The following is a 12,144-nucleotide window of genomic DNA, read 5'->3' on the forward strand; positions in this document are numbered from 1 at the left end:
AACCACACTGCTTCAAGCTCTGCTCCTTCCTCAAGGCCAGGACTGGGGATGCAGCAGGGTCACCTCCGTCCCCTGGGCACAGAGGGGAGCACCAATGTCACCTCCTGCCTGTGGGGCTGTCCCTGTGCCCCTGCCCTGGGGCTGTCAGGGTGCAGTGCTGTGGGGTGGGTGTCTCTGCCTTTGGAGGAGCTGTTGTGGGGTGAGCTGGGAGCATCTTGTCAAGTGTGCTGCTTTCTGGAGCATTTTCACACAGACTCAGCAAAATGAGTTAAAAAAAACCCAGCCCTTGAAAGAAGAGTGAGAGGAATGAGAAAGAAAGGGGAAAAAAAACCTCACAGCTGCTCTGGCTCACACCCAAGAGCCCAAAGAGTTTGTGGCTGAAACGTGCCCAGGGAAAGCAAACAAACCCCAAGAAGCAGGGAGGGGAAGGCTCCTCTGCCCCCCAGTGTGCCCTGCCCTGCTGGGGCACAGGAGCTTGCCCTGCAGCACACGGGGCCGGGGCCTCTCCCTGCCCCAGCCCCCAGCCCTGCTGGCCGTGCTGGGCCCCTGCCAGCTGGAATGCAGCACTCCAGCAGTGCTCTGCTGACAGCCACCCCCCCTGCGAGGATGCAGCAGTGGGAGCCCTGGGATGACTCTGGACTTTTGGTGGCCACTGCTTCTGAGGGCATCTCAAATAACTCCTGGAAGGAACCCTCCCCCAGGGACCCTGCACTGCCTGGCTGCGAGGTCACTGTGCCCAGGTCCCCCCTTGGCACCCCAGAGTGCAGCTTCTCCCCACCTGTATCACCCTGGCATCACTCCAGCATGCAGAGGGGCACACCACACTGTCCCCACTCCGGCAGCAGTGACACTGTGGGGCTGGAGGGGTCCCTGGGCAATGGCTCTGAGCTGGGAGGGGGGAGATTGAGACTGGAGATTAGGAAGAAAACCTTTCCCGTGGGGGCTGGGGAGGCTGTGGCACAGGCTGCCCAGGGCGGCTGTGGCTGCCCCCTCTCTGGAGGTGTTCAAGGCCGGGCTGGATGCGGCCCTGAGCACCCTGGGCTGGTGGAGCTGTCCCTGCCTCGATGGTCTCTGAGGTCCCTTCCGAGCCAGCCCATTCTGTGCCCGCACGCCGGAGCCGTGCCCGGCCGGATCCCAGCGCTGCCGGCACGGGAGAGCCGGGGGCGGCCGCTCGCTGCCTGCTGGCTGCCTGCTGGCTGCCTGCTCGCTGGGAAGCTGCTCCTGCTGCAGGCAGCCCCCACGTTTCCCTCGGCTCAGCTGCGGCGTGCGGAGCGCTGCCCGCCCCTGCCGCCCGCCCCCGCCGCCCTCCCTGCCTGCGTCCCAGCGCAGCCCTCCCGGCAGCTCCAAGCTCCTTGCCAAAGATCTCTGGAGAGGCTTTGCTGGCGGTCAGGGTTCCAAAGAAGAGCAACCGAGGTGGGGAAGGGTCTTGGACACAAAGGGTTGTGAGGAGGGGCTGAGGAGCTGGGCTTGGGCCCCGGCTTCCCCAGGAGGAGTGTGGCCGGCGGGGTGTAGGGATGTGATTGTCCTCTGCTTGGCACTGGTGAGGGCACCCCTGGAGTACTGGGGTCAGGCTTGGGCTCCTCACTCCAAGAAGGACATTGAGAGGCTGGAGAAGGTCCAGAGAAGGGCAACCAAGCTGGGGAAGGGGCTGGAGAGCAGGGCTGGGGAGGGGCAGCTGAGGGAGCTGGGGGGGTTCAGCCTGGAGAAGAGGAGGCTGAGGGAGAGCTCCTTGCTCTCTGCAGCTCCCTTGGAGGAGGCTGCAGCCAGGTGGGGGTTGGGCTCTTCTCACATGCACCAAGTGCCAGGGCCAGAGGAAACAGCCTCAAGTTGCCCCAGGGGAGGCTCAGGGTGGACGTTAGGAACAGTTCCTTCCCAGGAGAGGTTGGCAGGCACTGGCTCAAGCTGTCCAGGGAGGTGATGGAGCCCCCAGCCCTGGAGGGGTGAGGGATGTGGCTCAGTGGTGGGAGGGGGAGCTGGGGGTGAGCAGCTGCTGGGGGCCTGGCTTGGAGGGAGGCTGTGGGAGCAGTGTGAGGAGAGAAGTGCTGGAGGTGAGAAGTGCTGCTGCAGCTGGCAGCTGGCCAGGGCCATTATTGTCACAGCTTTGCAGGAAACAAATCCACCCCCGGGCCCGAAGGAAGGGAAACAGTGGCTGGAAGCAAACCCTGTACCTGGCAGAGGGATGCAGAGATGTTTGTCACCCTCTGCCTCCCTGCCTGGGGACATCTTGACCTGCAGCACTCTGCTCCCTCTGCCAGGCTGGGGGCAGGAGAGAGGCAGCTGTGCCCCTGGGAGCAGAGAGCCACCAGGACCTTCCCCTCCCCTGCTCCCTCTGCCAGGTCAGGGGCAGGAGAGAGGCAGCTGTGCCCCTGGGAGCAGAGAGCCACCAGGACCTTCCCCTCCCCTCCCCTGCTCCCTCTGGCAGGGGCAGCTCTCTGCAGTGCTTCACAGGTGAGCAGGGCAAGGATCAAAGAGTTGCTCGGGTCAGAAAAGCCCTCTGAGACCTTCCCCTCCACCCAGCCACCCCCCAGCAGCCTGGGCCCAGGCTTCGTGAGCCCCTCCAGAGGCAGGCAGCTGCCCCCAGCCCTGCAGCAGTGCTCCTGCTGTGATCAATCATCCTGGAGAGACAGGGCACAATGGGGCCTTTAATTATAGAAACAATTAGCAAGGATTAATGACAGCAGGGCTGAGATGGATCGTTGTTATTCCCCACCTCGAGTAAAGCTTTCCCAGCTCCTGTCAGGCATGGAGAGCAGGGAGGGGAAGCTGCCTTGGGGGCTCGCTCAAGCTGGAGCACAGCTCTGCTCCTCCTCTGTCCTGCACCCAGGAGATGCTCTGGGGACTTCCAGCACCTGCAGGAGCTTGAGGGGAGAGATGAAGCCTCTGGGACATCCATCAGAGAGGACTCTGGGCTGGAGAAGCCCTCTGAGGGCATCAAGTCCAACCCTCCACCCAACACCACCCTGGCCTCAGCTCTCTGATTCTCTGACACCTGCCCCTGGCTCCTTGCCCTCCTTGCTCAGAGCTCTCAGCCTCTGATCTCCAAGTGAGCTACAGCCAGGGGCACAGCAGCAGCAGGAGAGAGAGGCCACACTCAGCTGTGGCTCTCCTGCAGGGGCTGGGGGCTCTGTCTCTGCAGCTCAGCCCCCAGGGGAAGCTCTTGAGGACAAGGAGCTGGGCAGTGGAGCGTGCTGGGAGCGCTGGAGCTGCACATGCAGGAGGTTGTGACTCACACCGGGAGGGAGAGGAATGTTCAGCTCCCATTAGCTTCACCCAGGCACTCCCCAAACCTCCCTGGGTTGATTCAGCACTCGGTGGAGAGGCTGCAGGAGCTCAGCTTGGGGGAAAGGGAAGGTGAGAGGGACAAGGACAGCTCCCAGCACACCCCCTTGGAGGCAAGGGTGAGGCCCTCGGCAGCCAGTGGCTCTTCCAACCAAGGACAGCTCCCAGCCCAGCCTCATGGAGGCAAGGATCAGGCTCTTGGCAGCCAAGTGCTGACCCCAGGCTGGTGGCACAGAGGAGCCAGGGCTGTGCCATCACCCACTCCAACCACCGACCCCTGACCCCTAAGCCGTGCCCCCAAGTGCCCTCTCCACAAGTTTCTTCCCTGAGGGAAGCAGAACCAACCACCAGTCCCTGCCTGCAAGCCCCCAGGGGCAGCTGGGGCCACAGGCAAGACACAAATCCATTCCCCAGGCTCCCTGTGCAGAGCTGTGAGAGAGGAGCAGCCAGCAGGATGAGAGCAGAGCCAAGGGAGTTGTTTGTCCCCTGCCCATGCAGGGCTGCAGCCCCAGCTGGCAGAGCTGCCTGCTCCAGGGCAGCTGCAGCACTTCAGCACTGGCTGCTTGCAGGGCAGAGGAGAGCCAGATCCTCCCTGCAGGCCCTTCCCAGCACCTGGAGCTTGCACACAGATCCCCAGGGACACATCAAAGCCTCCCTTGCTCCTGCTGCTTGTCACAGCGTGAAGATGAAGCAGAGATTATCCCTGGGAGCTGCCAGCAGCGGCAGGCAGGAGCCTCAGGGGGTGGCAGCAGGGAGGAGGCTTCTCCATGGGCAGAGGCAGCTCCTGAGCTCGTGAAGGGACCTCCAGAGCTCACCCACCCAGCCCCCTGCAGCCAGCAGGGCCAGCCCCAGCCAGGCTGCTCAGAGCCCAAAGGCCCTGAGCTGGGCTGGCTCCAGCCCTGGGGCAGCTCCCAGCCTCTTGGGCAGCCTGGGCCAGGCTCTCCCCACCCTCAGGGTCAAACCTTTCTCCCTTCTCTCCACTCTGAATCTCCTCCTATCAGCTTCAAACCATCCCCCCTTGTCCCCTCAGAGCAGGCCCTGCTCAGAAGTCTGTCCCCAGCTTTCTGATCTCCCCTTTGAGCACTGCAAGGCCACCAGAAGGTCTCCCTGGAGCCTTCTCCTCCCCAGGCTGAACAGCCTCAGCTCACAGGGTCCTTGAGCAGCCTGGGCTGGAGGTGCCCATGGCCAGGGCTGGAACTGGATGAGCTTTAAAGATCCCCTCCAACCCAAAGCATTTTTCTCTGCTTCTCACAGAAAAGAGCAGAAGGCTTCTTCCAGCCCTGGAGCAAGGTTGGAAGAGAGTTTGTGACCTTCTCTAGTAGCAGCTTTCAAGAGCTGATGGTGAAGGAGCTCCCTGGGAAGCTGCATGGCAGGAGGGGATGGCAGTGACCCTGGCAGCACTGTGCCACTGCCTCACCCCTGCCTGGCACAGCTGCCAAAGCCATTTCCCCATCCTAATCAGGCTTGGCCCAGGGCTCAGAGCCAGCAGCCCGAGGAGGAGAGGATGCTAATGAGCACCAAGCCCGGGGGGAGCACCCCCTGCCTCCCCTGCCCCAGGCCGGGGGGAGCACCCCCTGCCCCCCACACTGCCAAGGACGAGCCCAAGGGAACCTGCCCAGGGGCTGCTAGCTGGATTGGCTCATCCTAATTGGGCAGATTTTTGCCTCACTTAAGCCATTTGTTTGCCATGCAGCTGCCTCAGCAGAGCTCTGGCAGGGAGCCCCTTGCAGGGAGCCCCTTGCAGGGAGCCCCTTGCAGGGAGCCCCTTGCAGGGAGCCCCTTGCAGGGAGCCCCTTGCAGGCTGCTTGCTCCACACAGTCCTCTGGACACCCCCAGCTGGGAGGGTCACCTTTGCCTGCCCCACAACTCCCCCCCCAGGGCCAGGTTTGTCTCTCCATCCCCCTACCACCCCATGAACTCCTTCCCCCCTCTCCCCCATCCTCCTCTTTCCCCCCTGACTGCTCTTTTGCTGGCCCTGGTGACACCTGCAAAGCCACCAAGGCTCCCTGGGGCTGTGGGAGACTCGGTGAAGTTAGAGGAGGGTTGGGTTGGAGGATCTCAAACGGTCCTGGCTGGCAGCCCCAGGGCAGCCCCCAGGTCTGCACCCACACCACCCTCCCCCTGCAGCTCTGCCCTCTGCTCCTCTCTGTGGCCACCACCTCTGCCCAGTTCCCAGCACCAAGGAGAAGAAATTGTTCCTCATGTCCCACCTAAACCTCCCTCTCTCCCCCCCTGCCCCCTTTGCAGCCTGAGGCCTTTTCCTCTTGTGCTGTCCCCTGGGGGCAGAGCCCAGCCCCCACCTGGCTGCAGCCTCCTCTCAGGGAGCTGCAGAGAGCAATGAGCTCTCCCTCAGCCTCCTCTCCTCCAGGCTGAGCCCCCCCAGCCCCCTCAGCTGCTCCTCCCCAGCCCCTTCCCCAGCCCCTGTCCCCTCCTCATCCTCCCTCAGCTGGCTGCAGCCCAGATTCAAAGAGGTCTTCGGTGCAGGTTGCTCACAGCCCATTGCCCCCAGCAGGGGGACAGCCCTCAGGCCAGCAGCAGCTCCTGCCAGGCCCTGGCAGTGCCCTGCCCCTGTGCCAGGCTGGCAGCAGCAGCTCCATCAGCTTCCTCCTCCCCCCTGCCTTGCTGACAGCACAAACAGACACCACCTACTTACTTGTGCTGGAGGCAAGGTGATGACCTTGGGATAGAGCAGCTCTGCAGGTAGCTCTCTACTCCAGCAAGCCATTTGCTTCCTCTGAGCAGGGCTCCTCTTCCTCAGTCAGGCCTGGGGAGCTCTCCTGGCAGGTGCTTGTGTGCACAGAATTCATCTGCAGGTGAGCTCAGAGAGCCTCCTTGATGCCAGCTGCTTGCTCACCACGTTGCAAGGCATCAGCACCCAGACAATGAGCTGAGGCCCCTCCTCATCTCCACAGCCAGAGCTCCACAGGCTGGGGAGGCAGCAGCAGAAGCCCTCCCCCAGCTCCATGCCACCAAAGGCTGCTTGATTCATCCCTGCTTGGGAAGGGCTGACTGCAGGGCTGGGGGGAGCCACCAGACCCAAACTGGGAGCTACTGGATTGGTGCCCAGCCCAGGCCTGTCCCCTCCTTGAGCAGGCTGAGGGGAGAGCCCTGCTGGGGTGAGCCCAGTGCTGGGGTGGCTGCAGGCAGTGCCATGGGGGAGGCAGACCTGCATTTAGAGAGGCATTGGCAGAGGGAAGCTCGAGGAGCAGCTCCAGGACCCCAGCTGAGGTGGGTTGGTTTATCCCAAGGGTGCAGCACAGGGTCCTGAGGCACTCATCCTGCACTTCTGCAGCCAGCCCAGGGCCAGCTGGGGACCACTCAGCTTGGCCACCCTCAAGTTCTGCCCCATGGAAGCCCAGCTGCACTCAGCCCAAGCCCCTCCACCCCCCTCCTTCCCCTCCCATGCCAACATGTCCAGTCAGCAACCCCCCAGGGGCTCCAGGGCCCCCTCCCCAGGGGCTCCAGGGCCCCACTGGCAGCTACAGCCCCTGCTCCCCCCCAGCAGCAGCAGTAGGTCTGTGCCACCTGCTGCCCAGGCAGGACCTGGCAGCTCCAAGCACTGAGAGCCAACTGCACCAACTCTGGTGAAAAAATAGAGCAATTTATTACAAAGTTCCAAACTACAAACAGAGCAGGGCTGGGGACCCCTCCCTCAGGGCTGGGGACCCCTCCCTCAGGGCTGGGGACCCCTCCCTCAGGGCTGGGGACCCCTCCCTCAGGGCTGGGGACCCCTCCCTCAGGGAGCCAAGCAGCTTGCAGCCACAGCAGAGGTCCAGGGCCGTGGGCTCAGGGCTCCTGCTCATCCTGGAGAGATGAAGAAGCTTTAGGCAGAGCCCTGGGCACCCACCCCTGCCACCCCCCCACCCCCCCCGTGGCCCCCCAGCCCCAGGCTGCAAGAGCAGCCCAGGCCAAGCCTGCAGCAGCCTGGGGCTCACTCACCTGGGGGGCTGGCAGCTCCTCCCCCCCGAGGAGCTCCTGCAGCTCCAGGTCGGTGTCGTTCTGGGACCTATACTCCTCGCTGGCTGTTTCCAGCTCTGAGGGCTGAGGAGGAGAGGGAGAGGCTGAGGAAGGGCACCCCAGGCACATGCCCAGGGCCACTGGGGGCACAGGAGCTGCTTTGCAGTTGTGGCTGCTCCCTCCCTGGGGGTGTTCAGGGCCAGGCTGGATGAGGCCCTGAGCAGCCTGGGCTGGTGGAGCTGGCCCTGCCCATGGCAGGGGTTGGGACTGGATGAGCTTTGAGGTCCCCTCCAGCCCAGCCAAGCTGTGGTGCCATGGTGCCATCGACCAGAGGGAAGCTGCAGTGCCAAGGGCTGGGGGCACACACAGCTTCCAGACACTGAGGAAGGAAACCTCCCCCCAGGAGCCTGCCCAGGCTGCTCTGCAGTGACACTCCCAGGCCAGGGGCAGAGAGAGGCTAAGCAATCACCTCCAAGCTCCTCAGCCAGGAGCTCCTACCTCATAGGTGGCATCTTCAGAGTCAGAGCTCTCCTGGGACAGGTCCCTCTCCAGCCACAGCAGCCAGCTCTCCCTCTCCTCCTCAGCTACATCTTCTCTAGTCCTCTTGTTCCCTCTGCTGCCTGGCTCCAGGGCAGCTTCCTGGGGCTCTGCAGGGGTTGTGGGAGGCACAATCACAGCACCCCCACACCAAGCACCTGGGGGTTCCCCTGCTCACCACCCAGCAGGGCAGCTCCAGACCTGGAGGTGTTCAGGGCCAGGCTGGATGAGGCCCTGAGCAGCCTGGGCTGGTGGAGGTGTCCCTGCCCAGGGCAGGGGGCTGGAGCTGGATGATCTCTGAGGTCCCTTCCAACCCAACCCCTTCTGTGGCCCAGCAGGTTTTGATGTCCTGCTCTGTGCTGCTTAGCTGCACAGCCCCCCGGGGGGCACAGCTCTTACCCTTGGGCACAGTGCTCTGCTCCCAGACTGCTGGCAGGTAGTAGCCCAGGATGCTCTGGATCCTGGTGGGGACAATGGAGAGGACAATGGAGAGGACAAAGCTCTTTAGTGCCTCCTGATGCTGGCTGCAGAGAACTCTGCTCAGAATGGCTTCCACAGGGGCCTCACATCCAACCCAGACTGATGCCTTCTGAAGAATCTTCAGCTGCAAGCAAGAGAGGCACTTGAGGTCCTGCAGACCTCCCAGCTCTCTGACGTCCTCAGAGGACCTCTTAAACCCTGCCCTGTGCCAGCCTGGAGCTGAGGCTGGGACCAGCTGCAGCCAGGTAAAGCAGAAGCCCTTAGATGACCTCAGCCCCAAGGAGCTCCTTCTCCCCTGGCCCAAAGGAGGGCAGGAACATGAATGCTGCAGCAGCCATCAGCAGAGGGGGAGCAAAGGCAAAGCAGGGGACAGGGCAGGGGGAACAGGCTGGGAGGAGAGAGGACATCTGGCAGAGAAGGAGCTGCTCTCAAGGCTTCCTCATCCCCTTGCCCTCCAGCAGCAGCATCACCTACCAGGTACTTGACAGGAGCCAGCTGGAGGAGCTGGCACAGGAACCTTCTGGAGAAGGAGGAGAAGGACTCATTGCAGGCAACCAACCCCCCCTAGGCAGAGAGAGAGAGAGAGGTCAGACACCCTCCAGGCAGCTCTGCCCAGCAGAAGCAGCCCCCCTGGGACCTGCAGCAGCTCTACCTGCCCCGGGCTGCTCACTGGCCTCAGCTGCTGCTCCATGAGCTCAGACCAGACAAAAGACCACCCTGGGGCCCCCTGCAGCCCTCAGGCTCTTTGTAGCTGCTGGGCCAGGTGCTGCTGATGGCAGTGATGAGCTGCTGGCCACACCAATCAGAGGGGCAGCCCAGGGACCCCTCCTGGGGCTCCCCAGGTGTGGGCACTGCTCCTGCTGCCTTCTTTAAGGGCTGGGGATGCCCAGGGAGGGCTTTGGTGTCTCCCAGTTTAGGGTCTCTGTGTCCTCCTGGGGGCTGAAGCTGTCCCAGGCAAGACTGCTGTGGAGGTCTCCTGTCCTTCCCTGCTGAGGCAGGAGGGTGAGGAGGTGCCAGCAAAGCTGCCCCTCTAAACCCCCCCCCAGGGGTCAGAGAGCCTCCTGGGGGCTGCCTGGCACAACACCCCACAGCCCCACTCCCAGCAGCAGTGGGAGTGCAGGGCTGGGAGGTACAGGGATGGGAGCAAAGGGATAGGGGAAGCACAGGGCAGGGGAACAGAGTGCTGGGAGCACAGGGCAGGGGAACAGAGTGCTGGGAGCGCAGGGCAGGGGAACAGAGTGCTGAGAGCACAGGGCAGGGGAACAGAGTGCTGGGAGCACAGGGCAGGGGAACAGAGTGCTGGGAGCACAGGGCAGGGGAACAGAGTGCTGGGAGCACAGGGCAGGGGAACAGAGTGCTGAGAGCACAGGGCAGGGGAACAGAGTGCTGGGAGCGCAGGGCAGGGGAACAGAGTGCTGGGAGCGCAGGGCAGGGGAACAGAGTGCTGGGAGCGCAGGGCAGGGGAACAGAGTGCTGGGAAGCACAGGGCTGGGGAGCACAGTGCTGGGAGCACAGGGCAGGAGAACACAGTGCTGGGAAGCACAGGGCTGGGGAGAACAGGGCTGGGAGCACAGGGATGCAGGAGAAATGAGGCAGCACAGCCCTGGTGAGAGCGGAGGAGGCTCCTGGGGCCCCGTGGTGGCTGCTGGCGCTGGGTAGCTGTGAGCCATGGGGGAGGTGCTGCCAGCAGGGTCCTGCCAGACAGAGCTGGAGTGGTTTTCCTCTCCCACTCCCTGTGCTTTTGTCTCCCATCCTTGCTTTTGTCTCCCACTCCCAGCCCCTTCTGCTCGGCTCCACCTGGTGCCCACGGCTGGTGACTCACATCCTGCCCAGGCCAGCAGAGCTCCTCTGGCTCCCTCCCAGCCTGGGAGCTGCAGCCCCAGCTCACGATGCTCATCCAGCCGCTGGGAGCTGGCAGCCCTGAGCAGGAGCAGGGCTGGGGGCTGCTGACTCCTCCCCTGGCCTCCTCCATCCCTCACAGCCGCCTTGGGGATGGGTCCCAGCTCTGGGGTGGGAGGTTGGCAGCTGCCAGGGTCTCCACCCCCAGCCTCTGGACCTCTGCTTTCAAGTCCTGAACTAGTTCACAGGATGGGTTGGGTTGGAAGGGACCTCAGAGATCATCCAGCTCCAACCCCCTGCCATGGGCAGGGACCCCTCCCACCAGCCCAGGCTGCTCAGGGCCTCACCCAGCCTGGCCCTGAACAGCTCCAGGGAGGGGACAGCCGCAGCCTCCCTGGGCAGCCTGTGCCAGGGGCTCACACAGAGTTTCCCCACAGCAGCCCAGCTGCCAACCTCTGTGCCAAGGCCACTTGCAGGCTTTCAGCCATGCTGCCCCCAGCTGCTGGTGGCTTGCACTGAGCAGCAGAACCTGCAGGGCCAGGAGTGCCTGTGGGGCTAATGGAGCAGAACCTCCTGGGCCAGCAGGGTTGGGCTGCTGCCATCTGCACTCTCAGGGGTGAAATCTGCCCCTGGGAGCACCATGCCCCTGAGGTTTGCAGGATGTCCTTGCCCTGCACACAGGGAGGAGGTTTGAGGGAGGACATGGCTGAGGTGAAGAGCTGTGAGCAGCCACTGCTCATCCTGCCTGGCCCTGGGGCCTTCTGCTTAACTGCTGCTTGTCTCTGACTCACAGCTCTGCTCCAGCCTCCTGCAGGTACAGGCAGCAGAAAGCTGGGGGCTGGTTTCCCACTCCTGCTCCCACCTGCAGTGGCTGCAGCAGCAGGAGCCAGGCCTGGCTGCGAGGAGGTTGGAGCAGAACAGCAGCAGCTGATGGGCAGCAGCAGGAGCCCAGTGGGACTCAAACAGAGAGAGGAGAGGAGGCTGCAGCACCTCTGCTGCGGGGACAGGCTGGGAGCTGTGCAGCCTGGAGAGGAGAAGGCTCCAGGGAGAGCTCAGAGCTGCACTTCAGTCTCTGGAGGAGTCCTGCAGGAGGGCTGGGGAGGGGCTGCTCAGGAGGGGCTGTGGGGACAGGAGGAGGGACAATGGTTTGGAAGTGGAGCAGGGGAGATCCAGGTTGGACATCAGGAGGAAGTTCTGCACTGTGAGGGTGCTGAGAGCCTGCGACAGGCTGCCCAGGGAGGTGGTTGAGCTCCCAGCCCTGGGGACGTTCAAGACCAGGCTCGGTGTGGCCCTGGGCAGCCTGCCCTGGCTGGAGCTGTCCCTGCTGCCTGCGGCGGGGTTGGACAAGATGCCCTTGGGGGGTCTCTGGCTGCTGTCTGCGCCCTGCTGTCTGCGCGGTCCCGATGCGCGGTCCCGATGCGCGGCACCAGGCGGCCGTGCCGGGACCGCTGCCGAGCGGCTGCCGAGGATTCCGCGGCTGCGGGGGGCCAGGAGCCCCTCCTGCGCTCTGAGCTGATTGCTGCTGCGAAGGTCAGGCTGTGGCTTTGAGACACTCTGCGGCAGCCAGGACCCTGGGAAGCAGGGAAGAGGCAGGGCCGCGCACAGGGATGCTCTCCCTTAGCGGGTCCAGGGGGGTGATGGAGACCCTCTGAGTCCACACCTTGAGTGCTGGGGTCAGGTTCGGGCTCCTCGCTCCAAGAAGGACATTGAGAGGCTGGAGCAGGTCCAGAGAAGGGCAAGCAAGCTGGGGAGGGGTCTGGAGCACAGGGCTGGGGAGGAGCAGCTGAGGGAGCTCTGGGGGGGTTCAGTGTGGAGGAGGCTGAGGGAGAGCTCCTTGCTCTCTGCAGCTCCCTGAGAGGAGGCTGCAGCCTGGTGGGGTTGGGCTCTTCTCACATGCACCAAGTGCCAGGGTGAGAGGAAATGGCCTCAGGCTGCCCCAGGGGAGGTTCAGGTTGGACATGAGGAACAATTTCTTCCCAGGAAGGGCTCTCAGGCCCAGGCTGCCCAGGGAGGTGGTGGAGTCCCCAGCCCTGGAGGGGTATCAGAGCCACC

The 12,144-nt window shown here is 63.8% G+C and overlaps 1 protein-coding gene across 2 annotated transcripts; it reads right to left on the reverse strand.

Annotated features, from left to right (window-relative positions):
* Positions 1 to 6,866: 6,866 nt before the first annotated feature.
* Positions 6,867 to 8,958, reverse strand: LOC137454739 (uncharacterized). 2 transcript variants are annotated; one of them, XM_068164984.1, is made up of 6 exons: positions 8,906 to 8,958; positions 8,728 to 8,817; positions 8,173 to 8,377; positions 7,735 to 7,883; positions 7,219 to 7,320; positions 6,867 to 7,083 (listed from the first exon to the last, which is right to left on the reverse strand). In XM_068164984.1, exons 1-6 carry the CDS (start codon positions 8,942 to 8,944, stop codon positions 7,066 to 7,068), a joined length of 603 nt encoding a protein of 200 aa, XP_068021085.1. In that variant the 5' UTR covers positions 8,945 to 8,958; the 3' UTR covers positions 6,867 to 7,065. The 2 variants fall into 2 exon arrangements, with proteins under 2 accessions (XP_068021085.1, XP_068021086.1); XM_068164985.1 differs by having other exon boundaries at positions 8,924 to 8,953.
* Between the last annotated feature and the right edge of the window lie 3,186 nt (positions 8,959 to 12,144).

Source organism: Melanerpes formicivorus, unplaced genomic scaffold (genome assembly GCF_026170545.1).
Source record: "Melanerpes formicivorus ecotype bairdi unplaced genomic scaffold, bMelFor1.0.p_v2 SCAF_83, whole genome shotgun sequence".
NCBI classification, from domain to species: Eukaryota; Metazoa; Chordata; class Aves; order Piciformes; family Picidae; genus Melanerpes; species Melanerpes formicivorus.

What these genes read in the sequence shown, in the direction of transcription:
- LOC137454739 (XM_068164984.1), bottom strand. Translation starts at nt 8,944, where the DNA reads ATGGAGCAGCAGCTGAGGCCAGTGAGCAGCCCGGGGCAG. An exon ending in CAGTGAGCAGCCCGGGGCAG is followed by an intron (nt 8,818 to 8,905) that starts GTAGAGCTGCTG and finishes CTCTCTGCCTAG; the next exon opens with GGGGGGTTGGTTGCCTGCAA. An exon ending in GCAGAGCACTGTGCCCAAGG is followed by an intron (nt 7,884 to 8,172) that starts GTAAGAGCTGTG and finishes CAACCCCTGCAG; the next exon opens with AGCCCCAGGAAGCTGCCCTG.